The sequence below is a fragment of the Chelonoidis abingdonii genome, chromosome 24, assembly GCF_003597395.2.
Source record: "Chelonoidis abingdonii isolate Lonesome George chromosome 24, CheloAbing_2.0, whole genome shotgun sequence".
Lineage (NCBI taxonomy): Eukaryota > Metazoa > Chordata > Testudines > Testudinidae > Chelonoidis > Chelonoidis abingdonii.
The window spans coordinates 22,481,745-22,509,064 of NC_133792.1; the positions used below are offsets into that span (position 1 = coordinate 22,481,745).

The following is a 27,320-nucleotide window of genomic DNA, read 5'->3' on the forward strand; positions in this document are numbered from 1 at the left end:
AACATGATGTGTGCAGAGGAGCTGGCAAATCACTGACGTTCGGTGAAGGGTCCCATTCCCAGAGATGCTCTGGCCAGGGTACAGCATGTAGCAGTGTGGGAGTGGGAACTGGTGATGCTTTAAACATTCTGAACAGCTCAGAAGCTATACATGCAAATATCCTTTGCTTTAAGAGAAGCCCTGGGGGGTGTCTACAGGGAGCCTGTTCCCACTTGTCTCTTCCCATCTGCCATATCTTAGCACCCTTTATTCCCTGGCACCACCTTCCAGCTCTGCTCCAGCCACCCAGCCCTTCTCTTGTTGTGTGGTCAATAGACCACCCCACCTGGTGCAGGGACACCCTCCCCTCAGATAAAGCACAGATCTCCCTGCTGCGTGCAGCCCCCTCTCTCCTGTGCAGCCTGCCCACACCACAGCTGCTGCTGTGTTCATTGCTGATGAAGAACTTACCGTTTGCCAACATTTCATCCATGTTACCATGGGTTTATTTTAAAGCTCCAGATGCTGACAACACAGCGCTTACATTCTCACACAGCGTCTCCCTAGCATAACATCTATCCCTATGTTAATCTCCCTCAGCAGGGTTCTGTGTGCACATCACAGAACGAGATAGCCAATCAGTCACAATTTCACACATCTCCATGCCAGACACACAGAATGCTTCCTGTAGGGTTCAGTGCACTTCTTCCGTTCCATCATAACAGCCCTTGTTCTGCTTCAGTCACATGGCGCTGTAGTGTTTGCCTATGATCTCGCTGTGTCCTTCCCTGGATGCTCCCAGGACACAGGGCTTTGCAATCTGCACAGTAAAACAATGGTCTTGTAACTGTCCTCAATTCATTCTCCAAGCCAAGAGTGTCCAAAGCCCTAATTGTGACTACCAACACACAGTGCCAAGGGATTCAATGGCTTGGAGTGACTTCTTGCTATTTCTGGCTCAACATTCTGCAGCTGGGGATTTTGTGACTGATGTAGCACAGAGGACAGTGACTTAAAAAGCTAGAGACAGGAGCAGATGAGGAGGACCAAAGAAACAGAGGCCATGATAAGAACAAACATCCATACACACAGAATATTCTGACCCAGTTCAGAGCACCAGTCATCAGGGCACATGTCTGCTCCTGGCCTCCCTCTGCCAGAGAAGAGTTATTTTGTCCTTTTCAAGACTTCATGGGTCAGTTTTAATCCAGTCACAAAAAACTCCTGGGCCCTGTGAAAGTCAGAAGAGTGTATGAGCAAGACCCTCTGTGCATGAGAATTCACAAGAAACACAAGAAATGGAATTCTCCATAAAACAGCAGCAGGCTTAGAAGATGTGCAGTAAAGAGCACAATCTGCAGAACTTTTACCTAGAAGGATCCCCAAACCCTATTAACTACTCATACGAACTGTATAGGGATTGCTTCTGTCCCCCACTGAAATGCAGCCACCTCTGAGATGGAACACAGCAACAGCTTAACAATGCACAGCAACCCCATGCAACAGTTTGGAACAGTAAGTGAAGCATAAACTGAAGTGGGAAATTACGAGTGCAGAAAATTACTCAAGATGGAATTTGGCCAGGACAACCCTGGCTTTGCTCTGTATCTTTAATGACTAATCATACCCACACAGTAAGGCTCAAATCCCCTCTCTGGCTTGACAGCCAATACGGGCTCAGTGCTCATGAGACAGGCTCGACCCACCCTGTCTGGCCCAATGTACTGGTACATACCAAGCCAGCACCTAACTTCAGAGGGGAAAGTAATTTGTCCACCCAATGATCCACTTCAGGCAGAGACCTGATACTCTGCTGCAGTTCCCAGTCAGGGTTTCCAGAGCAGAAAGGCTGACCCAGCCATTCCCCCTGCCCTCTGCCCAGCACCCTGCAATCAGAAATACAGCCACAGCAGCAGTAGCAATGGCGCTTACATACCAGGGCCGACCAGTGAAGCTGACTGCTGGGATGCTGCCCCGGTTGCCTCATGATGAGATGAATCGGACACATTCTGCGTGGCTGCTGAGGCTGAGGACATCTCTGCGTTGCAAGGATACAGGTGTATTTCCACAGTAACAGACATCATGGCTATTTCAGCACTGGACTGATCTCCGGGAGGGGAATGCTCCACCATCCCCACCACAGGGGTTGCAGTAACTTGGCCGTGATTCCCACTGGTGTTCCTCCTGAGCGGTACGATGCTCTGGAGCAGTGGCTCAGGCCCGTGGAAATACAGCGTGGTGCCAATGTGCTGGAGAGCCAGAGAGGTTGCAGAGCACATGTCAGGAGACCTGGCAACAGGCTCCTTGGGCCCGGCACTCTTCAACTGCGCAGGCACAGGGCTTGGGTGTTTCTCCTGATGAGCAGACTCACGCTGCAGGGACACTGGAGAGTCCTGGTACGAAGCAATATATACGTTACAAGGAGCAGAGAACACAACTGGAGCCAGGCTCCCACCCAGCAATTCCTAAGCAAAGTGAGAACAGCTCTGTGAGTGACACGGGATGCAGCCCCCAGCACAGACAGCACAGTGAGGGGCAGGAGACATTAGACAGCTTGAAATACAGATGGGAGAGATGGGATGGGATCAGAACAATCCAATCAGTAAATACGGCAGATTAAAGATACTGCACCAGACCCTCACTGCTGCTTCGCTGACATCAAAGGAACTACACTGACCTACCCCTGCTGAGGGGCTGACCCACCGATTAGCTACACAGATTTAATACAGCATCACCTGACTGGCCAACAGGCAGCACTAGACAGGAACGGAAAGCACTATTGTGAGGAGGCTAGTTCACAGGGACACACGACGCTGGCAGGTGGTGATATGAGACAGAGGCAGGGATCGCGCTGCAGTGCTGCGGGCGGGGGTTCGGAGAGCTTTAATCAGTGGGGAACAGCTACTGGGACCTTACCACTGCCCTGGCCTGTGCTGTCTGCAGAGCCTCGCCAGCAGCAACACCCAGGGGTTCCTCTCGGTGCCCAGCCACCTCTGCAGGGAGTGTGGGGTCGGAGTGCAGCAGGCTGGGGGAAGTGCTGGTGTCGTACGGATTCCGCTCAACAGCGTCGACGGTGCATTCAACTTCGAAAGCCCTGTGGATCGGAGAGGTGTCAGGGATGGGGACAGCAGGCTGGTGAAAGCCACCGTCTCGGTCATTCCATCAGTGACTCACCATGTTCACAGCCTTTCAATCCAGGTAGCAACGCTCCTCCGCCTGCCAGTCATAACCCATCTCCCCCTGCTCCCACTGAAAAAGTTGCCTGAAGGGCATCAGAGGGGTCTGATTTGATTGCAGTGTAAAACTAAAGTCTCTTGTACACATTCCTGAGTGAGCCCATCCCCGTCCCCGCAGCCTGTCCCTAGGAGACCCCTGAAGTGGCTGGTACAGAGTGTTTCTTAGTGCCCGAGTACGTCTGAGCTCCAGAATTTTGCTGCTGGGACACAGGATTTGAAACCACAACCAGCCTCACCACTTCACAATCCCATTGTGTATACAGTGGGACAAACTCACCTGTTCTCATACGCCTCATCCGCTTCCAAGTAATTTCTCCTTCTCCTAGAGTTAGAGGATTTTTGAGAAGCTGCAGGAAAAAGCAGATATGTTTATTCAGCCACATGGCAAAGTGCCCAGGCAGAGCCAGCTATGATGCAGGGCAGGCATGCCAGAGCAGCTGGCCATCTGGTAGGGGCAGCGCATCAGTTCTTGCAGGCCAGTGACTGCACACTCCTAGGGCAATCTCCAGAGACCTCAACGAACACCCCAAACACCCATGCAGCGGCATGTCTGAGCACTAGTGAGATGTGGTATCTGAATGGCAGACATTGGCAGAGTTCATCTCGTCAATGGGACGGTCCCTCATGAGACCCAGACTCTCCACGTTCCTGCCCGTGTCTGCTGTAAATCATAAACACAGGAAACACTGAATCAGCGGACTGGCCTCAGGCAGGGTGTGAGCGGTTTTAAAGTCACTCCCCGCATCTTCATTTTCCAGCATGGTTTTAAGTCTTCCCTCCCCCCTCCTGGGGCTTTGCCCCCTTGGTAGACAGAGCGTAGGGCAGGCTGCATACTGGCTGTGCACACACATCTTTCATCAACATTCACGTTCGGATTTGGAGCAGAAATGGGCCTGAAATCTGGATCCAAACGTACTCAAGGATCAGGTTTGGTCCTGGCCCGTTGAAGAGATGAGCCAGCTAGGATGTACAGATCCAGATCTGAACCTCCACAGTGGCTGGGGCTGCTCAGATTTGGGCCCATCTCTAATTTAGATAAATCCAGGGACCAGCAACCCTCCTCTACCACAAACCCTAAACCTTCACCTCCGTCTATCCCCAAACCCACACACAACTTGGAGTGAAGTGCAGAGAAATGGAGCAAGCGTTCACCTCTCTAGTCACTTCTGTCCCTGAACCTGCTGTTTCCAGGTGGCCAAGGAAACAAATGCCAGAGTGTCATCCCAAAGGCTGCTCCCCCATATTGCCAGCCTCAGTGAGCGTGGGACAGCACAGATACTTGCCAAATACACACCCAGAGCTTTCAACACTGCTCCAAACTCCTCCTGTCTGAGGCGTGCACGGGGTTGTTATGCCCATAGAGAACATGGTGCCTTTCGGAAGCCAGGGCTGAAATACTCACAGGTACTATTGCCTTTGGCGTGCTCTACTTTCTGGTGGAACGAATACACCCCCATGGAAATGAACATCAAAGCCAGAGACACGGAGACTCCCACAACCACCGGGATGTCATGCTTCTCCAGGACAGGGAGCCAGTTGGAAGCAGGTGGAGATTTCTGCCTGCAGAGATGCAGCAATCAGGCCCAGATCCACAAAGGTACTTAGGCGTCTAACTTGCATTGTGGGTCTGGGCCTCAGATCAGAACAATGACATGCACCCACAGGCTAATGTAATGAACGGAAGCAGCTGGCCTCTGTGTGTTACCTTGCTGTCGTGACTGGAGGCCAGGTGGCGCTGTCCTGTTTCCTTTGGGTGGACAATCGGACCATTCCTGTAGTGTTCCCAGCAGGCAGAGAATATGCTTTGCTCCTGTCGCGCGCGGGGATTTCCTTGCCCCAGATCCCTGAGGGATGCTCGATGACTCCAGGATAACTCCCTGCTGGGGCTGCAGTGCCACTTCCTTCACCTTCCTGTTCCAAGGGCAACGCCAGGGCAGAAACTTCTCCTGCAGGCAGGGTCCTCCCCATAGCGGAGGAACTAAAGACTGGAGACAAAGAAAGAAGCACTGCCCTGATGCTAGGGGCCCTGCAGGATGGTCAGGGAAACGCCAGCCAGAAACCTTTACTCATGGGGAGAGCGGTGCAGAGACCGAGGCAACAGGTGGGGCTTGTTCTGGAGCAGCCCCTGGGGGGAGAAGTCTCCAATCAGGTGGACAACGGCCAGCGAGCCATCAGGGGTATCGAATCCCCCACGTCAGTGTGTCCAGTTGGTAATAACATGCAGAGGAATCAGAGCCCTGAGCCAGCCAGGGCTGAGGAAGCCCCTGGGAGGTAACAGAGGCACCGGAAAAGTACGATGCTCCTGACAGAGTGTTTGCGTGGGTGAGAGGCGAGTGAGGCCCAGCCATGCTCAGGCCAGTGCCAGCAGGAGGCTCACATGCCGTGAAGCCCTAGAGGAAGCCGAGGGATGTTGCCTGCAGCAGATGGAGCAGCAGTGCCAGTGGGAGTCTGGCTCGGGGTGAGGTGAACAGCACATGAGGCCTGGAGGGTGTCATGCAAGAGAACGCTTGTGGAACCCCCCTTGACACACAAATCACACCTGACACTTACAGGATCCTGAATCTGGGCTGGGGCCAGGATGTGGTGAGGAGCTGGTTCCCCTAGTGTGAGCTGCCTCACTTGCTTTTACCAGAGGGACCTTGGCAGAGAGCCCCTCTCCTCTGGCATCGGCCTGTCTGAGCTGCAAAACACGAAGTGCATTGGATACGCTGTCAGTATGGCTGAGAGGCAGGCCCAGGATGATTTAGTTGAGGACTGGTCCTGCTTTGAGCAGGGGGTTGCACTAGATGACCTCCTGAGATCCCTTCCAACCCTGATATTCTATGATTCTGGTCCTGTGGCTGGGGGTGCAGCCTGGGGCTTTGCACCTGGAGCAGGTCCTGTGTTAGCCTCACCATGGCCCCATCTCCTCGCGTTGGGCCCTACCAATCACCATGCTTCAGTCTCTGGGGCAGAGGGTGACTTGGTATAATGCAAGCGGGAGCCGAGCACAGCTTCCTCCTGCTGCCAGGTGGCCTCCCACAGAGCAAGGCTCTGCAATTCCCAGGCCATGGGCAGCCAGCTGAGGAAATGGTTGGCGGTTGTCAGTCGTTGATCCCATCTTGATACTGAGAGCAAAACTTCCCCACTTGACACCTCCTGGGAGGTTCAGCTTTACCCCACAAAGGGGAATTGGACACAGGAGTGAAATCCTGACCCCATTGAAACCAGTAGCCAAATTCCCACTGAGGTCAGGATCTCAATCACAAAGTTTACATGCCAGATTTACCTGCAGGAGGCTGGTGACAGAGGCTGGGGTATTTCGGACTCCCTCATCCCAGGTGTTCACTTCTCCATCTATAAAAGATAAGGTGTGTGTCACTGCTGTAGCCCTCATCACCTCCTGATTTCCTGTGTACATCTAAACCCTTTGCATCCTTCACAGACAGCCTCCAGGAACTGCCTGGTGTCTCCATCCTCTCAAGCAAAAGGAAGCACAAGAAAGAGTGAGGATGCTCGAACACATTAGCCAGAAAACCAGGCTGTCTCCTTCAGGAAAGTGGGGGCCCCATACAGACAGGCCTGGTTAGCAATGGCTGTTAGCAGACTCATACGTTCCCCCAACAGACCATGGGAAACTGTGCTCTCTCCTTTTCTGACCATTCACCATCAGCGTCACCGTCCTGATGCCCCTCCCTGCCGCATTCTCAGCAGCACAGAGAGAGAAAGGGAGTCCCCTTTAGCCCAGGAATGTTGCTGAGAACTAAGATCAGCAATGCCACTGCACCTATTGCAGCAGGAATCTGAAGACATGCATTGTAAGCAGCACAAGAAAGAGTCAGTGGCCAGTTCAGCTGAGCTACAATATCCCCTGGGCAGGAGGTAAATGCTGCAAGGGACAGAATGGACAGTCCAGGGTCAGCGCTCACCCTCCACAAACAGAGATGCAGCAGAACCGCACGCAAAGCAAACAGACAGATCTGAAACAACCCAGGCCATTCAGAGCAGCAGCTTGTGCTTGGGGCTAGTGGGATGGATCAGAACAGGCCAAATGCCACTAGCCAGCATGGCTACTATACAACTAGCCTACAGAATCTAGCTGCATCAAAGGGCCTCCTTGCTGCCATCTGCTGCCCTTGGGCATTCAGAACTTTGCGTCCCAGCTGACAGAGCTCACAGAGCCCTGGGGCTTTGGATGCTTGAGGACTCCAAAGCGATTCCTGGGTATGTGTCTGTCTCCCTGGCCCATCAGAACAACTCCAGGGACTTTATGGCTGTGGCACTGCCAAAGGCTGCAACACGGCTGAGTGACTGAGATGCCCAGCATTGCAAGGGCCAAAGCCTGTTCCACATCACACTTACCCAGTTCTGCACTGCACTGGCTGCTCCTCAAGTAGCAGTTCTGTATCACACTAGAAACAAGCACATAGAGTGCCACAGTCCCCATAGCTCCAGCTCGGTGCTCACTGCTCAAGGCTCTGACGAGTGCCTAAGAAACATGGAAATACTGGATGTGAGCGCAGCAGCACGACAAGCTCCCACCCCAATCCTCTTCTCTAACACCTAATTCCAGCCTTAACCCACTTGCCCTTAACAGAAGTTGATGTCTTGTGGTGAGCCCAGATACCATGCTGATGGGCACCCTTCCAGTGCTTGTCATAGGTCAACAATAGTTTTTAGTCAAATAAGCACATTACAGATACTTGCCCAGATTCACTCTTTGTCCCTGCCAGAAAACACTTCTCATTCATGGAGACAGCACAGTATAATGACCTGCACCAAAATCTAGGTCCCCAAGATCCAGTCCCAACTGTGCCACTGACTCACTGTGTGGCCTTGGGCAGGTAAGAACCTCGCTCCCTCTGTTTGTCCAGCTGCATCAGAGGGGTAGTACTCTGCTTTCTCTTCAGTTCGTATAAATCTTTCGCCTTTTACTGTAATGCGTTATTGGTATAGGCCTAACAAAAAGATGGCCCTGCCACAATGATCTTACAACCTAAGTAAAGACCAGAGTCCTCACACCTCCCAGGGACTGCGCAGATTCATTAGCAGAGTCCGTAGAGTCCTTTGAACAGGTGACGGGCCAAGCGCTCTTAGCCGCAGTCCATGATTTCTCGTGGATTGGCCTTTCCCTCGGCTCGGCACTAGATGGCACCTGTATCCCACGAGCTGGGGACCGGGAACTAATGTCACTTCCATCAGGAATCCACCTTCATTTATTAACATGGGCTGTGACAAAATGGCTGATGTTGGTATAGCAGGGTCCACACTTTTCTTGGCGGAGGGCTAGGATGCCACCCTTGGCCCCTGCTCTTGGGGTGCCAAGAGCCCCGCTAGTGGCCCAGGACGGTGGTAGAGGAGGAAAGTGGGGGAGGAGTTTGCTCCTCACTGAGCTCCAGCCCCTCTCAACCCCTGTGGGTTTCTCACCCTCTGGGGTAGGATTACCCTCGGTCCTTGACCCTGGGGGAGAAAGTCTCCCTGATCTGCTGGGGCAAGGTCTCCCTTCCCCCAGTTCTCTGGTCTTTCAGTTCTCAGCAACACACTTCTGAACTCCAGTCCTCTCTCCACTCTGTCTGCCTGAAGCAGGGGGGTTTATTAGGTTCCCAACAGGGCCTTAATTGGCTACAGGTGCTTCAATTAACCTGTAGTAACCTTCCCTAGTCTACAAGGAACCACGCCTTAATTAGCCTAGGACTTATATATCTCCCCTCTACCCTATCTGTGGCCCCACAAAGCCACAGGACCTCCTCGTCAACCTCCTGCTGGCCATGACCAAAGTGGCCATTCGTAACACCAGGCAGAGGAGGTTGGCTGAGGGGGCTCTTTGCGACTGAGGCCTCGTTCCGGTACTCCCTCCGTTCACGTATCCAGGCGGAGCTCCTCCGGGTGGCATCCGCTGGCTCCCTGGATACTGTCATGGAGCAGTGGGTGCTGTCCAGGGTTCTCTGCTCGTATCCCCTTTAGGTTCTTTTTGACCATCACACTCGTCCTTGTTGTCCCCTGTAATCAGCTGAGTTTCCGGGCTCAGTGGATCCTCCCTAAAGGCTGGGGGAGGGTCCTTTAGCCGTGTGCAAGCTTATGCCTGCCCACAGCCCCCCAGACCACAGCCCTTGCTGCACAGAGGCTGGAGCTAGCGCCTTTGCAAAAGGCTGAAGTTTGCCATTTTTTCCCAGGTGGAAGCTGCAAATGTTTAGCTACAATTTGGCATGACAGAAAGTGTTCCGTGTGTGTGACCCCATAATGGTCTCTTCCAGCTACCCCCAGAACCTCCCTCCAGTGCCTTGAGCCAGTAACTGAGACAAGAATGCACAAGTCTCACAACGCACGCAGTGCCGTGCTCCCCAGATGGCTACATCACACTCTGCCCCTGAGCTAGTCTTTCAGTCCATGCCAAACGTGATTCATGGAACACGCTGACCCCAGCACCAGCCTGGGTGGATTCAGTTCCCCCTGCTCCAACCCAGTGCACTTGGGATCTAGGTGGGTGAGGTGCAGAGAGGCTGGGCCAACCAAGGGCCACCTCGCAGCCCAGGGTGAGGCTAGAATAGCTGTCACAGACACTCCACGCTGCTTGCACAAGGCACGAGTCCCCGGAGTCATGGTCCTTCGTCTGGACAGCCCCCAAAACTATCCTTCCACAGAGGCCAGCACGGAGACAGCTGCTCAGTGCACAGGCACGCAGCCCCTCTGCTCAGCTGTCTGACCCTAGCTCATCTCCAGCAATGGTGGAGAGGGCCCGACAACGGCCCTCTGTGCTACAGGTGAAACTGGAAATAACTACCCAGCTTTAAGCCTTGAGAGCATCTCCCATGAGCCCTCCTCACCATGGTATCTGAGCGCCTCCCACGACCAGGCCCTTTCACCCAGATGGATCTAATGTTGCCAACTCTTTGCACAGACTATTTAAATTGGACTCAATTTACCCATCACAATAATGCAGCCACCTCTGGGGTAGAATATGGCAGCAATAGTGACACTCCATACCAGGGTAGATATTACCTCCACAAAAGTGCGCACTGACACATCACCCAGGCACGCAGAGCCTCTGGTACTAGGGATACCTGCTTTACATTACTGCTGCGCTTTGGAGATTACCCCTATCAAACGTCTCCCCTCCCCCGTCACTGAACTCCTGGTTCATGAAACTGCCATTTACAGCAAGGCTGGATGCTGCACTCACACACCCATCTACTGTGGCAGAATGGTCTTTAAAGAAGATAAATACGCAAGAGTACAAAGAGGCAGCATTAGCTTATTGCTGAATAACCTTCTGAGCGATGACTCACCCACCGCACACTAGGCTAATGGAGGAGGATTATTTAGTGGATGATCAATTATTCCCCAAGGACAAGGACAAGATCAGTTGACTGAGGCTTATTGCCATGCAAATGACCATCAGGTTAAAGTGAAGGGGCATTCACCTGCTAATAAAGTTAGACTTCACTTATTTCTAACATCTGTTCTCATGGGACAAACTGCAGAAAATCCATGCTTTCATCAACCGCAGGAGCACCAAGACTTTGTCCTACCAATGGCCACGCCCATAATGGTGACTTATGAATTCAGGGCCTGCACTTGGGCTGCTTTTTATGCTCGGTCTCTAATCTAGAAGTGCAGCCCACAGGAGCAGAAGCAGACCACGTCCCATCACATGCAGGGGGCAGTAAGGTCCTTCCTGTGTTACTGACAACACATGATTGAAGATCAGTAAAACAAAATGGGTTTTGCAAATCTAATTTTCTTTTTGCCTTTTGTGAAGTTTAAGTTTTGCACTTCAGTCAGCTTAGGGCAGTGAAACTAGTCTGGGAAGTTTGATTCTAGTTCTAGGGAATTTCATGTGCCCATTCCCAGGCTCCAGCGTTTTAAAAAGAAAAGCCAAACCAATACAAAACAACCCATTTTCATCCATATTAGGTTTTTATAAACACTTCTCCCAGTTTTCACCTTCTCCCCCAGCAAAACTTACATGGAGGGCCTAACAATACTTTAACCCTTTCTTTTTCAGTCCTGTGCCCGGAGCAGGTCTTGATGACACAGATGTCTGAATTAGACCCTCTTAGGATCATTCAGTGATCTCACGGCCTTCCTTTCACTGAGCAGCTATTTTGGGTTTTCTTGTGTTTGGATTTTATAGGCCACTCTGCACAACTACAGTAAACCCAGAGTACAGTAACTCCACTAACATCAACCAAGTTATTCCAGATTTACCCTGGTGTAACAGTACAGAACGAGGCCTTCAGAAAAGGTTATACATTCTGGCTGGTCTCACCTGGTTTATTTTGCTTTCTCAAAGAAAGCGTTTACAATGGGTAAACCTGCCGATTGTGTCTCTCAAAGTCCCGTTAATTTCCTTTTTCCGAAGATGAAGATTTGGCTAACAGGTGCACAATAGAGGGCTTGGGTTTAATGCTAGCATCTTCATGAGCTGAAATATGCACGAAGCAAAACAGACATAGCTGGGGCCAACACGAGCCACAAACCAGAATGAGTGGGTAGCTTTATCACCTGGAAGAAAGGAGAGACAGCTGACCATTCAGAATGGCATAAGGATTTCCTAATAGTACACAGTGCTGGGGAAGGGGCCATCCTGTTACTCTGAATGCCCCTTTCAAATTAAACATCAGATGAAATCATCCCTCTAAGACCATTCATTTGTTTGGTGTCACTTTGACAAAGAAAAGCTAAACACTCTAAAAGGGAAGTGAAACTGGAAGAGGGAGAGGGAGATAGACAACACATGTACCAGGATGAGTGCGAGATGAAAACACAACAGATGAATGAGGTGAAAAATATTTTGTATTTTTAAAAGATTAAAGCAATGGGAATGTGAAACAAGCCAGACTGCTCCACAGGAGACCACCTAGTGGGAGATAGCCCACACAAACCATTCCGGACCCTCTGTCCCTTAACTAACCTTTTCTTAAGCACCACTAAGGGATTTGCCATCAATTCTTCTCAGCAACTGGCCAAGACTGGGTTCAGTAGATGACACTTCTTATCAACTGGCTCCGATTATTGAGGTGAGCTCAATAATCTAAAAGATGTTTTTCACCACACCTGGCCACCTGCTGTCTGAAAATTCTCATCTCCAGCAACATGACAAAAACCGCAGAATTCAAAAACACAACATACGTCTGCATAAAATACATTTAAATTGGAACCTCCTCTGGCTTTTCTCACAAATCCACAGGTAGATACCGGCCTCACCTGAGCAGAGGTCTTCCTGTACTACGTGGACCTAGAGAAGCCAGATATATATGGTCCGTAGCTGAACGTTTATTCTGCCATTTGGTTCTGAGACAGAACAGCAGCACGCACAACACAGGAAAAGGGAGCAGCAGGCTGTGACCACAGGGACTCAGAGAAGCAATGAAGTTCTTAATATTTTCACATTCCTACAGCTGTTTCCTATCATTAGCTAGCATCTCTTGTGGAAGAAGCACAAACCATACACCATGCCTCATGTAGGGTGACTAGAAAGCAAGTGTAAAAAATCAGGACAGGGGCAGGGGGGGCTATAGGTGGCTATATCAGAAAAAGCCCCCAAAGCAGGACTGTCCCAATAAAATTGGGACATGACCACACACTCTTCTGCATCTCCTTACTCTTGCATTTCAGATAAACAAAGCAGCATAGACACTTCAAAACATTTAAAGCCATTACACACCAACTGCCATCAGCTCTAATTTGCAAGGACAGTCCCCACCTTTTCCAGCTCTCCATTGCAAAAGATCTTTACTCGCATTGTCTCTCAGTGGGGTTAAAGTCTGTCCTTGTTTGGAGTTTCAGATGCTGGCAAGTTTGCAGAGGTGAAAAATTCTGTACACATTCAAAATAACTATCAAGTGGAGTACCTTAATTGCTTTGCAAAAGATTGGTCTAAGACTCTAATCCTTTTCTTAGAATGATCAAACCTCCCCCAAATCATAACACTACATACACTTACACCACACTTTACAGACATGAACTAAGCCACTGACTTTCCACAAGGAGCAAGGAGATAAACTTTGGTTGGATCCCTTTTGAGAAGCAACAGAATCTCTGGTCCTTCTGCTGCCTGGGTGGGGAAGCAAAGGCAGTTGTGAAAAGCTCAGGGATGCAAAGCTGTGTCTGATACCTGTCCCATTTCACAGCCTGTGCTGCCTGTGCGTGCTCCCTCTTGCTGTTCGTGGTCTGGGATCCATGTCGCTGAGCTGCTGGATTGATCTGCAGGAGGAAGATGGGTGGGCTATGGGCTGCTGGATAGTTGCATCATCACCCTGAGTCTACACTGCTTACCCAGCAAACAGAAAACCTTCCAGGAGATGCACAGTGAGCTGTTGCTTAACTACCAGGGAGATTGGGCTGGAAGATTAACTCTTTCCTCACTCCAGTGGATGTACACTTTTAGTGGCACAAAGTCCTGGTGCTAGGGACAAGGTGCATGTGGGAAACCCATCTGCATTTAACAATTGCAACTATTAATTTGCACCTCTTTTGCATTTATCTCATAGCCGTTTGCAAACACAATCTCACAATGAGCTTTCTGTGAAGAAGCATTAGTATGTGCAAGGCAAGTAATTGTGCACATAAGTGCAGCTGGTCAGAACATTTTCAACAAAAGTTTTAAATAAAAAAATGCTGTTTTGTCAAAACCAAACATTTTGCAGAACTGCGCCAATTTCAGCTGACTGTAAGGTCACTGAGTGCGGGGGTGAACTCTCTGGAGAGAAGGACCCAAATTGAAAACCTGATGGTTTGGATCTGAAAACAGACATTTCATCACAATTCCATTTTCATTCCAGTGTGGAATGAAAAACTCTGAAACCTGAAAAGTTGTGAAATGGAATGGTCATTCGCTAGCCAGCTTTATGCATGAGTGCTTTTTTGCACGTGCAATGCAGATTTTGTTCTTGTGTGTGCATACAACAATTTTGCATCTGCAGTTTCTGGCCATGTCCTACCTAGGAAAGAGATGCGCTGTAACAGGTTAGCTAACACATTAACACAGGGTAAAATATTAACATAGGCTAAGCAAGGTTTGGTTCTGACATGTGTTAGCTGGTCGAGGTGACCCCTCCTACTGACACGTTAAAACACAAATTGCCCAAACACTAATATTTTAACAAGTTAGTTAACATGTTCATTTGCTAGGAGGCCAATTTGAAAAATCCAGCTCAATACAGCACAAAGCAGAACTGCTACTACAGAATCTCTCTTCAAGCTTCTCTAATGGTGTCAGCAGTAGGCCAGACCCTTCAGCTCCTTCATTCCTCTGTTTGCATTGGGCTGACTTTCAGAGAGCAGACACACTGTGGCATAACATTCAGCTTCTCTCACCCCATCCCCAACCTACTATGTATTACCTCCTTCATATTATGATACATTGGACCATAAGCTCTTCAAGGCTGGGACCTTGTTTTGCTACTGGCACCATAAAGCATCTAGCACACACTTGAGGACTGTACATTAATAACTGAGAGGTCATCACTCTGCAGGCCTCCATCATCTGGGGCAGCAGGAGATTGTTTTGATCCTTTTACAATTTCACTGCAATAGGGAAAAGAGCACTTTCTGAATGTACAAAATTTCAAAGATATTCAAATTGTGGCAATTCCCTCTCCAAAGCCAGGTTTTATTATGATGCTAATGTGCATGCTGTCTGCATTGCAAACTTCATAGTATATCAGCCTAAATATAAATTACAGTCACTTTGATTTTTGTTCTTAAAAATGCTGATACTAATGCTCAGTGGTTTCATGTCGCATAACGTTCATGTTCTCTGCTTGCATTTCTGAGATAGAGAAAATCTCAGCTTGGAGCTCTTAAAATGTCTCTTTTGTGCTTATTAATTTTCTTTAAATTAGCTGTGATTCAAGCAAGTTAATATTTTAATTGCATTTCTTTTTCTGTTTATAACTCTCTCTTTTAAACATAACTCAGTTAGAAATATTAAATCCTCTTACATCTACAAGCATATTACTACTATAACAGTAATATATAAAGGCACCGGTGATGGGTGAGTGTCGCTGTACAGACTTATGGTACAAATCAAGCCACCTTGAGTCACTGGTACTATTCTTTGTATACCAACACTAGTCAAGCAAGGCTGCCTTACTACCATGAATCCAGCCACAAAGGCCTTAGGGGCGAAAGAGAGAGGGGGAATAGCCTTCTGTAAATCATAATGCTGCAATCTAATTCATAAAGCACGCGCAGCACAGCACAGACAAAACACAAAAAAATCATCAGCAAAAATTAAACCATCATAACACACTTTAAAAGAAACCCAAGAGCCAAAAGCTGCTGCCAGAGGAAACCAGTTCCCATAACATAAAACAGCAGCATTTGGTAACAATGAGGTTTCTCCTCCGTAGCATGAAGTGGGACCTGATCTGCAGCTTTTAGGGATGATGGGAACGTTCAGGGCCACGTTGCTGGGCAACCGAGGCAGCTGCAGGGATTTTTTTAAGGGGCTTTTGTAATTTTTAACAAAGATGGAAAAAATGATTGTGAAGCCTGCATGGAGGGCTTTTTGTCATCCCCATATATATATATATATTATATTTTTTACTGCTTTATTGCATTCTAATGATGCTGAGTACCAAGATAGGCTCCCAACAGCTGCTACAAGAGTAAAAATGAAATGACTGACATAAGCAGGCTGCTTTTGTTTTCCCTGAACTTTCAGTGTAGAAACTAGGCAATACATTTCAAATTGGTGGGAAGGTGCCCACATTAATAATTGTATGAAGTGAATCGGCTTAGTTTATTTATAGGCTTAAAGAAGATTTTCCACAACGTAGCTCTTCAGTCATGTGTAGGGCCAAATTCGGCCCTAACTTCTGCCACGTGTGGCCCCTGCACCTTTAGGTTATATGGTATCACAATGGGTGTAAATGCAGCACAGAATGTGGTTGTTTGTGAAGTTCTATTGCAAGTTTTGTGGCCAGAGACTGAATCTCCCTTTCATACATTGTGCTCAATAAATAATGCACATCAAAGGTTCCTCATTTCCTGCAGTCTCCTTGTACAGTCAAGTTGCTGTGGTCTCTATATCCTAAGCACTTGTAACAGAATGTTCTGACGTTGCCATTACGTGACTTCTATTGAGAAGAAAGAGTAGATCAGTTCTGGCTGCTCACTAAGAACTAAGGTCACGAAAGCTCATGCTCCAAAACGTCTGTTAGTCTATAAGGTGCCACAGGATTCTTTGCTGCAAAGACAACTGAGTTCAGCCGAGTCCAAGTGTTAAAGCCAACAGGGAATGGTGTGAAATTTTAGCCCAGGCCTCACTAGCCTCCACATGGGCAGCACGAATCAGGGCTTTGCAGAAAGTTGGGAAGCCACAGAAATTGCTTCTCTATTTCTCTCAAGTCTGAGACATCATCTACTGGGACACTAAGATCCAGACGCAGAAGATTCCTTTCCAGTCTCTTTGTGTATGTTTGCAGCGTTGTTGTAGCTATGTTGGTCCCAGGATATTAGAGACACATGGTGCGGGAGGTATCTTTTGTTGGACCAACTTCTGTTGGTGAAAGACACAAGCTTTGCAGCTTACACAGAGCTCTTCCTCAGGTCTAGGAAAGGTACTGAGAGCTCTGTCTCTTTCATCAACAGAAACTGGTCCAATAAAAGATACTACCTCCAGCATTTTGTCTCTCTATGTGTATGTGCTTTAAATTCAAGGATAGTTCTCAACCATAATATTCCAACACACCTTGCACCTCTTAGCTGAAAGGTGTAATATGAACCAACTGGGAAGGGAACAGAATTTAGTACTGATTAAACATAAATTTCTGAGGGAATTTTACAGATGGTAAGTGAAATCCTGGCTTCATCAAAGTTAATGGCAAAACTCTCTTCAACCTGTATTTTGTCAGCTATAGTCACTGGGATGTCATACAACACCCCCCCTTTTAGCTATATGTGATGGATTGCTTTTAACGCTGGCTTCCCTCTGCTCAAGTAACCATTAGCAAACTCATGGATCACTATTTTAAAAGGCTATAGGGAGAATCATTTAGAGAGTTCTGAATGAAGAACGAGTCTCACATTTAGATCCAATATAGGGTTAAATAATGAAGACCCTTGTTCCATTAAAGAATAACTTTCAGGATGAAGTGGTGAATTGTGCTAGTTAGCAAGTGAGAGGGGGGAAATACTCTACATTGTCAAAACGACAAGACTTTTGAAGAGTGGAACATGTAAGAGACAGGGAATGGATATGGCTCTTTTCACTTTTGATTCACTGGTGTGAATCCAGCTTCAGGTTAGCAAAGATTAAAGCTGTTCTTGTAATGGACTGTTTTAGAAGCTCATGAGCGCTCGGTGTAAATGTCCACTTAAAAACAAAACAAACAACCCACCTTCTCCTTTGGTAGCCCTGCCGACTCTCCAAGCAAACAAGCAAAAGCCTGATTGAATGAACAAACAAGGATTAGATTTCCCCATGTCAGGGTTCAGATGATGCTTCCTGTGACATATCTCTTCCCTGAACAGAAGACTTCAGTTCCCAGGCCATCAAGCCAGGGCTTTCTACCAGCACCAATCAACCATCTATATAATTCAAAGGATGAGGTGTCTCAGTCCCAGTGATATGTAGAACAGGACTGACTATGTAACAGGAGCTGCTGAATAACCACTGGCAATCAATTTAAGATTTGATTCACATTTATATACTTCAAAAACATGTTACTAAGTGCAAGACAGTTTTAGTTTACATTTTATTGAAGTAATTTAACAAAATGTTAAGAATTCTTTACATTACATATAATAAAGACTCTTAAAGTACTAATGGGCTAAAAGCCAAAGTGCACGGGAGGGAGGGGAAAAATATACAAAAAAAAACACAGAAAAGAACAAATGAACAATCTACAGCAACAAAGAACCTCACAGGGCAACCCCAGCTTACTGAACCCTTTGTTCACTTTTTCAGTCTATCTCCAAATCACTGTCTTCACTATAACATGCAGATGGGTTACATATGGAAGTCATCATCAGCAGATCCTTCTCTGGGAGCAGACCACACTCCTGTAAAAAAGCCTCCAGGTCCACGGCAAAAAAATCTTCTCCAAGCTGGTCGGTGATTCGGACAAAGTTGCCAATTAACTCTCCTCCCTTGTAGATGAGCAAAGCAGGTAGAGCATTATTAGTAAAGCGAGTGCTGGCACCAATCAGGGAACTCTTAACTCGACAAAATTTGACTGTTGGGTACTCAGCAGCAAGACAGATCATGCAGCCATTCACAGATTCAGTGCCAGGGATGTCATCTTCATAGATGTGGATCATGATCAACGTGTTCTTGTGTTCTTTATCAACTGTGTCCAAAAACCCTTCCCCACTGATGATCTCAAAAACCTTCTTAAACTGCTGCCCATTATGCAGCTGCTGCCTCATCTCCTCCATTCGCTGCTTCCTGTATTGCTGTAAAAACTCTTCATCATCTTTGCCATCATGAATCATGTTATATTCTTGTAAAGTCATCTATAACATGCGCAAAGAAATGTTATAAATAGACCACACAGAGAGAAATCAAGAACTCCATACATGTTACATGCATTTAGTATTTAAATCAAGGATGGACAGAGTTTAACCTGCATCATTCCTCATCTTTAATACCCAGGTACAGATCACGGAGGCTAGAGTTCCCAACATAAGATGCTCCATTTTGATCCATCCGGAAAGCACATCTGATAAAGATGGAGCTTCCTACATTAGGACTTCTAGCCTTCATAGGCTAGATTAAAAGTGAGTGACTATAATGTGCTCCTATTTTATTCAAATTAGCTATGGCCACATGCTCCAAGTAAGATGCCAATACTGCTCTTAGATGGGCAGCTCGGACATTGTTTCTAATTTGAGTGGATACTGTCAGATTCCTAGTTTGTTTTTTCATCTTTTTTTCGTAAGTAAATAGAGTAAATCTCTATTAGAAACAACATTTATTTCCATACCAGATTTATTTCTTTGGCAAAAATAAATGTTCCCATGTTTTCTCTGGAATTGGAATTAACTTGGGTTTTATGATTATCATCTTTCAACGTCTTGCTTCATTAACCATGTTAGCCATCTTGCTCGAGGTGTAGGGTCTGTTAGTTTACTGCTGCAGTCAGCAGGGGAGCACAGAAAAAAAATCAGCGAAAACCAGTGATTATTTCAAGCAGAGAGAGAATCTCTTAGCAAATGTAAAGTTCATGTAAATTAAAAACAAACAGATACCTAAAATTCAAGCAATTTCCCCCCATTATCACTTTATGATCCTAAACTGTTGGGCACGAGCGACCAAATATAACCACCAACTCGTGAACATAATACTGGTTTATTGTCAATATCAGCATGTATCAACTTCAGCAACCTGTTCAATTAGATTCACAGAAACTGGTAATTGACCAAAACATCCCACTTACTTTTTAAATAATTTACAACCTCTGACATTTTCTATCTTTGATGTCTAATGCTTTCCTATCAGTTTGAAGACTAAGCTGATCTCTTCACATTAATTTACTATACATTATAATCAATTAGGCCTCCTGGAAAGGAGACGTCTTACACAACACTCATTAAACTTACAAGATGAAGTTATTTTTCAGGCAGAGTTGCTGCCCTGCCTTTTTTTTTTTTTAAATTGTTTCACAAACTTGGAAATAAATTTGATGAATGCATATAAGGAAAATACACAATGTCTGATACAGACTCCGCCAGAGGTCTTGGGCCAGTCACTTAACACTTAGATGTATAACATCTTCAAAGCACTGCACCAACATTAATAATCTTGACACTACTTCTGTGAGGTAGGTAATCACTGCACCCATTAAAAGCAATAATAAAGAACTACCATGCAAGGATTCATGATTTTTTGAAAAGCAGCTGAAAAATGGAAACTGCTAAAATTTATTAGCACAGACGTCTCTCACTGTGCTCCCACGTTACCTTTCCACTGATTTTTTCCTGAAGTTCTTTCTGCTTCTGTTTATCCTCCTCTTCATCCATGTGAGATCTGCAGGTCATGGATAACTTTTTTATAAGTCGTTCCATCTCTCTACACTGCTCCTCTCGCTGCTCCGTCTCCAGTTGTTTGAATCTTCGCCAATCATTTATGACACCCTTTGGACCTGAAGGTAAAACATGCAGGCATTTTGCTTAGACAGAAACAATCTCTGTCTATTGTACTTTCCATTCAGGATCTCTGAGTCCTTTACAAATAGCAGTTAAAGGACGGACCATGTTTTAGTCTTATTGTATATTGCTCAATATGCTATAATCAAGCATAGGAATGGTAGCAAGTAACTCCCCATTTCTGCAGTTGACTCCTATGTCCTTGAACAAGTCACTCAACCTCTCTGTGTCTGTTTTCTTATCTGTATAAACAGGAATAAAGCTTACCTACCTACATTGCTTTCCTATTAACCTCAAAAGGACGGTGTGAAAATTAATATCTGTATAGAGTTTTGACACATTACCACTATCCAGGTTTAGAGGTATCCTCCAGCAGTTAGTATGGAAATGTTTCCTTTTCATAGCGATAGACGTGACGGGGGGGGGAGAGGAGGGAGGAGAGGGGAGAAGAGGAGAAATCACTTGATGCTGAAATAAATTTGCAAAAGCCCCAGCACAAAAGTTGTGTTCCATGATGTGCAGACAGCTCATCAATTTCACCTTACTAGTATCCTGTTGCTGGGGCCTAATGAAAAGTGCTTCTATTAAATGTCCTATTTAGTTATGTCCCAGTGGGGTGGGCACTGATCCCGCTTCCCCAGTACTGGACAGGCACGCAGGAGGCGGCTAAAATATTTGATGTCACAGTACCTGTGTTAACTGCAGTGCCATCGCTACTCAGCTCCACCTCCCCATCAACCACCTCAGGGACGGTGCTCCCTCCGACTTCATCTTCCTTCTCACTGTCTTCTTCCTCACTGCTGCTGTAGTAGTACTGGAGCTTCTCACCAAGCAGTTTATCATCTAACGGAGTCATTGTATCCTAAAAAGAGATGGGTAGGTCAACATCCATGCATCTCTCTCTCCTTTAAACAAACACACACGGTGTCAAGTATCACCTCAAACGTATAGTATTAGCCCTCTACTCCTTCAAAGAAAAATATGAAGGCTGCCTGTTCAAATGAGAACAGTTTATAGACCATTACCAACAAGACTAAGCTACAACTGGCCAACCTCTTTGTGAATGAATTGATAATCAAGTGTTTATTAAGCCAAAAACAAACAACAAAAACCTCTTTATTACAAAGTTTATTCTTCAATAGATAAAGTAGGAGGCATTCAAAATATTTATTCACTGAGGATAGGTCTGTTGATTAACAATGGTTCAAGATTGCTACGTACCCAACCTTAAAACCTGAGCCAATTACATTTCCTTCTGGATATTTTACATTTATTAAGTTTCAACTTTAGTGTTTTATGTGCGCAATTACTAACCTTTTAGCAATGGCGAATGATGATCAGAGCACGATCAATGAGATTAATAGTTGTATGCACTTTTGATAAGATAGCAAAGCTGCTTACGCAATTAAAAGCTTGCAGTGAAAATTCAGAAAAAACACAGGAATGTTACAATACAGTTAAGAGTTAAATTCTAAGCCTTATTCCTTACCCCCCTCCCCCTTACAAAGAAAAGCAGACAGTGCGCAGTATCCAGGTGTATCTCAAGAAATCTCTTTCAGGGTTTCTTTTAGCAGCTCGTCTCCCGGAGATTATTACTAAACAGGAAAAATTCCATGTAGCCTTAAAGTTGGCACCTGGTCTCTTTCCAGAATCAACCAGAACCTCAGCAAACCTCCTGCAAATCTCTTTTCTCACATGTATGTACTGCAAGTGTGGAAAAAGAAAGATCTATATTTGAACCAATGGTGCTTTATGAACTATTAACTGTCAGTTTCACAGGTCATTTCACAATAAGGATGAGCTCTGTAGCAAGAGGGGAACTCTGCTTTTGGTATTAGTCAGTGAAGTTGCAGGTCTGCAATTTTTACAAAATATAATTATATTTGTAATTTATATAGTACCAGTGTTCAAATAATTATATTTGGCAAATAAGTTGTTTCTGCTAATCTGCCTACGCAGGACTCGCAAGCAGTTAACATTTCACAAAGCTCATTTTCACTTTAATAAAACTCAATTGTAGCATATAATGGAAATTGATAATGCTGGCAACTCAGATACTAACAGAAGTGATACAATAAGGCTTGGAAGAATTAGATTTTTACTGGTAAATATTGATTTCGCTACACAGACACTAACCAGCAAAAAATATTTCCATTGATGATAATCAAAACACACAGATAGGCAAAATAAGAAAAATGCTGCTTGAGAACTTATTAGTTTGATTTAAAGGTATTTATTTTGTACATGACGTTGATAATTTGTGGTTTTAATGGTTATAAAGCAGGGGTTCTCAGACTTTTGTATTGGTGACCCCTTTCACATACCAAGTCTCTGAGGGCAATCCCCTCTTCCACATTAAAAACACTTTTGCATACATTTAACACCATTATAAATGCTAGAAGCAAAGCAGGGTTTGTGGTGAAGGCTGACAGCTCGCAACCCCCCCATGTAATAATCTCATGACTCCGAGGGGTCCCGACCCCCAGTTTGAGAACCTCTGTTATAAAGCTTTAACTTCTATCATTAAACCGTTATTGTCTGATCCTCTGGCAGTTTCCCACAACTGTGAAAATTTAAACAGATAAATATATAAAAAATGCTTAAAATATCATCATCATCAAAATTTAAAAAGTTAAAAATGGAATTTGCCAAGCCAATATGTACTAATCACAATTGCCCTTAAATCCATCAGTTGACCTGAGTTATACCATTTCTCCATCTAAATCCTTTTCTGCTGGCTAGAGATTAGCCAATGACAGCAGTAGGAAGATATTCCCTGAAAAAGCTATCTGGGGTATCAGTAATTTACATACAGCCTCTCTTACCAAATGAGTGTAAGAACAGACAGTGTCAAACACAAGAGACCACAAGCTGAATTACTGCCTGAGGCCCTAAAGAGAGTTCAGAGCCCTGCTAACAGCTTCCATAACAATTCTCCAGAGCTGATGGAATAAAAGCAAACCCTTCATTGGTGTGAACTGCGAACCTGAACAGCTTGTTATAAAACTGAGAAACCTATTTCCAATTTTTTTGGGGGGTAGGGGGAGAGAAGGGGTGTATGAGTGTGTGAGATTGAGTTGATTTCGTATGTTGATGAGGTGGACCTAAGAGTCTATATTTCTATGACAAGGGCATAATCTACATTGTAAGGAGAAAGTAATGTTTTTAGGTTTTCTACCAACCACTAGCACTATCTGGAAACTGTTGAAAGTAGGATTATGCAGATTAATGAGTAGATAGCCAGATGGTTCCGGCTAAAAGGTGATGAAACAGGATTACTGAGATTATTTTTCAGAGTAGAGAAAAATTTCACAGAAGATATGTCCTATATCTACCCTAGAGAAACATAGAGGTAACCAGCTAGCATTTGGGGTAAGGCACATTGTCGTATTTGACTAATAGTACAACACATCACACTGTCAAAAGGACAGCTATATTTTTTCTAAGAGTTCATCCATATATGAAACAGGGCCCATGGAAAACGGAAGTCAAGGAATTAAAGAAGTTCATACCCTTAAAACCCCGTCAACTTTAAACTGAGCCAGAGAGATGCTCTGTCATGCTGAATTTAGGTATCCCGTTTTATTTCCATGTACACCGCTACCTGGATATAACGCGACCTGATATAAGATAAATTCAGATATAATGTGGTAAAGCAGTGCTCCGGGGGGGGGGGGGGGGCTGCGCACTCCGGTGGATCAAAGCAAGTTCAATATAATGCAGTAAGATTTTTTGGCTCCCGAGGACAGCATTATATTGAGGTAGAGGTGTACTACTGTAATGTGTTTAGAGATCCTTAGCATTATGTCTGCTCAAGAAATTCAAGTGTTCAATTACATTCAGGAGATCTGGGACTGGAGGCGATTCCCTGCTCTGCAAGAGATAATTAGTTTTGCTTAAGGGCTTGGTTGTGGGAGAATTCTGATTTCTTTTTGCCTTCTCTTCTGCACGCACTCCAAGCAAACTATTTTCCAATACAGAGAAAAAGTAGAGCAAAAGAAACCAGAAAAAAAAAAGTGGGTACTATGTATGCCTGAGGCCTGTATCCTGACACAAAATTCCAATTCCTTCCAGTCTATCAGACGGAACTCAAATTAACATAATTAATTTACAGGTATTTCCTAGTTATAGTGGATCACCTAACAGGTAGATTTTTGTACAAAACAGAGATATTCTGCTCATTTCAAATTAACTCAGAGGTAGCTGCACACATGATAAAGCAAGACTGCAACTACATGTCTTCAAACTGATCACCTCAGTTCTTGCAAGTCAAACAGGGTTGGATTGGGTCAGTTCTCGGTTGCAAGACCACCATGGTACAACCCTAGTTCTGCAAGAAGTCATTTTGGTGATTCCGTAGGTGGTTCATTTATCTTTGGTTGAAAACAAAAAGCACAAAAGCATCTCAAGTCCCTCTCTAGTATGGTGCTTTTGTTGTGTACACAGGGGAAAGCTTTAGAAGATCACTCCAGGGCTAGTGTAAGACATTTAATAGTTAACTTAGTGTTTGATTTTAAATATTGGAGATGATTTGCATTGTTCTATTTTTGACAAGATTCATTACAACTAATTAGCTATAATTAGTCTAGGAAGGATTACATTTTTATCAATAAATGCTGGCAAGTGTTGATTTCATTGTACAAACACAAATTGAAAAACATATTCCCATCAATAATAAAAATGTACGGATAGGCAAAGCAAGAAAAATACTGCTTGAAAACTTAGTAAACGATATTTACTTGGCACATTTTGACAATGTGTTTTAATGGTTATAATGTTTAACTTTTTGAACCTGTGTCTAATATTAAACAATTACTGTCTGACCCTCCCCATAACTTCCTGCAACTCTGAAAATTGAAAGAAAAAAAAGATTAACACCCATAACTTTCCACAACAGTGAAAATTTAAACTGATAAAAAAATGCTTAAAAATAAATATTGACATCATCTAGCAAAACGATTAAAAAAAATTCTGCCAAAGTTACCTATAATGTTTCACAGGGATCTAATTTGAGCTCAACTTCTATATTTGGTATCTCTACCCCAAACTGGCCTGTTGTTCTGTCTTACTATTTTTGTTTAAAAATTAATTTCAAGCAAGAATATTTTAGCATACCTAAGTTTTTGCCATGAGCAGGAAACCATACAATGGTTTTGACACTTTGCAGATATGAATGTAGATGAAGCCAGAGTCTCCTGGTCTGTGTTGTTCAAACGCAATGGATTCATTGTGAATTATTCAAGTGGGGAATGCAGAATTACTAAACTCAGATTAATGTTATTAAAAATGAATCTCTAATCAAATCAAGCTTCTGCCTGCACTATTTCTGTCTCTGCTTCTGGCTGTTAGCCCCACATATGGCCTACATCTGGACCTTAGAATGAGGGTAGTCATGTGTACAACGGAAGAACAAAGGTGGCTCTCAAGACAGACATGGAAAGGAAGGAATGTCCTACATTACTGGATTTATTAATGTTACCTGAGCAAAAGGTACAGGAAACCAGTATACACAGCCTGTATCTACAAGAAAACCTGAATGGAATAAATGCACATGTAGCTGGTTACAGTAGTAGTGATGGGGAAAGTATTTTTCCCTCCTTGTTTTATACAAAGATTTTTTAAAACAAAACAAAACAAAACAAACACAAACCAACCAACCAACCAACCGGGCTGGGCCCATAAACTAGAAACAAATCCGGAGACTCACGTTTCCTGGCTCCTTTGCAGTGCTGACCTCTGGGCCACCTCTCGGCCGATGCTGGTCTCTCTCACTATAAATGCAGATGTACAAACTCAAATGTCACAAAGGGACCAAGAAGAGCTCTCCGAGTAACAGGTATTTCTCACCATGTTTTACCTTCACTCTCCAACCCAATCAGCCCTGGGAAAGTGTCAGATGCGGCTATGGAGCTGTAGGGAGGGCAGCTCCAGAAAGGAACCTGGCCCCCTGAGCCCACCCCCACCAACTATCCAGAATCCCCCCGCTCATCCACCAAGCTGACCCCCTGTGCAGCCCCCAGAACACCAACTAGTGCCCCAGCCATCCAGAACCCAGAGCTCCCCCCATGCACAGCCCCCGCCCTCCTGTGCAGCCCCCCAGGTGCGCGCCCCAGCCATCCAGAACCCCGCCCTTCTGTGCGGCACCCCAGGCCCGTGTCCAGCCCCAGCCTCAGAACCCAGAGCCCCTCCGTGCAACAGCCCCGCGCCTCCTGTGCAGCCCCCAGGTGCGCGCCCCAGCCCCAGCCATCCAGAACCCAGAGCCCCCTCCGTGCACAGCCCCCGCCCTCCCTGTGCAGCCCCCCAGGTGCGCGCCCCAGCATCCAGAACCCCGCCCTCCTGTGCGCCCCCCAGGCCGCGCCAGCCCCACACCAGAACCAGGCCCCCTCGTGACACCCCCGCCCCTCCTGTGTGCAGCCCCCCAGGTGCGCGCCCAGCCACCAGACCCCCCCCCTTCTGTGCGCCCCCCAGGCCCGTCCAGCCCAGCCATCCAGAACCCAGAGCTCCCCATGCAGCCCCTCCTGTGCGCCCCCAGGCCGCCGCCCCCAGCCATCAGAACCCAGAACCAGAGCTCCCCCCATGCACACCCCGCCCTCCTGTGCAGCCCCCAGGTGCGCGCCCCAGCCATCCAGAACCAGAGCCCCGCCCTCTGTGCGCCCTCAAGAGCCCTGCGTTCCCTCACGCCCGGAGAGCCCCTCTCCCCAACGCAACCCCCCGCAGAGCCCCGCAGCCCCGCCCCCGATCCTCTGTCACCTCCCGGCCGCCCCCCGCCTCGGGCCCCCCGCGCGCACCCACCGCTCCGGCGCTTCCCTAGTCCCGAGGACGAGCAGCGCAAAGGAGGCCGGGAAAGCAGGGCGGCTCCATTCAGCAAACGCGGGGGGGAGGGGAGAAGGTCCCTTACTGGCAATGGTATATTCCCGGCGCCGATGCACCTTGAGCGGACGGGAGCGCAACCACCACCCAAGGGGAGAAAGGGGGGAGGGGTGTTCTCCTCGCTAGTCGGGCCGGGCCCGCTCTGACCCCCTGCAGCCG

At 46.4% G+C, this 27,320-nt stretch overlaps 2 protein-coding genes across 2 annotated transcripts; both read right to left on the reverse strand.

Moving 5' to 3' along the window:
* Positions 1-440: 440 nt before the first annotated feature.
* Positions 441-13,416, reverse strand: LOC116817464 (uncharacterized). The gene is made up of 10 exons (XM_075060441.1): positions 13,312-13,416; positions 11,464-11,699; positions 7,557-7,683; positions 6,484-6,551; positions 5,766-5,895; positions 4,921-5,200; positions 4,618-4,775; positions 3,493-3,562; positions 2,896-3,073; positions 441-2,372 (listed from the first exon to the last, which is right to left on the reverse strand). The coding sequence occupies exons 3-10, from the start codon at positions 7,639-7,641 to the stop codon at positions 1,908-1,910; spliced, it is 1,434 nt and encodes a 477-aa protein (XP_074916542.1). The 5' UTR covers positions 7,642-7,683; positions 11,464-11,699; positions 13,312-13,416; the 3' UTR covers positions 441-1,907.
* A 4,464-nt stretch (positions 13,417-17,880) lies between these two features.
* On the reverse strand, positions 17,881-26,269 carry PDCL (phosducin like). The gene is made up of 4 exons (XM_032767658.2): positions 26,139-26,269; positions 20,982-21,153; positions 20,106-20,287; positions 17,881-18,659 (listed from the first exon to the last, which is right to left on the reverse strand). Exons 1-4 carry the CDS (start codon positions 26,139-26,141, stop codon positions 18,108-18,110), a joined length of 909 nt encoding a protein of 302 aa, XP_032623549.1. The 5' UTR covers positions 26,142-26,269; the 3' UTR covers positions 17,881-18,107.
* Positions 26,270-27,320: the final 1,051 nt, after the last annotated feature.

What these genes read in the sequence shown, in the direction of transcription:
- PDCL (XM_032767658.2), bottom strand. An exon ending in TGGCACTGCAGTTAACACAG is followed by an intron (nt 20,288 to 20,981) that starts GTACTGTGACAT and finishes TTTTACCTTCAG; the next exon opens with GTCCAAAGGGTGTCATAAAT. An exon ending in AGGAAAAAATCAGTGGAAAG is followed by an intron (nt 18,660 to 20,105) that starts GTAACGTGGGAG and finishes CGCATGTTATAG; the next exon opens with ATGACTTTACAAGAATATAA.
- LOC116817464 (XM_075060441.1), bottom strand. Translation starts at nt 7,641, where the DNA reads ATGGGGACTGTGGCACTCTATGTGCTTGTTTCTAGTGTGATACAGAAC. An exon ending in CCTCCAGTCACGACAGCAAG is followed by an intron (nt 4,776 to 4,920) that starts GTAACACACAGA and finishes GCATCTCTGCAG; the next exon opens with GCAGAAATCTCCACCTGCTT. An exon ending in CGCCAAAGGCAATAGTACCT is followed by an intron (nt 3,563 to 4,617) that starts GTGAGTATTTCA and finishes TTTTTCCTGCAG; the next exon opens with CTTCTCAAAAATCCTCTAAC.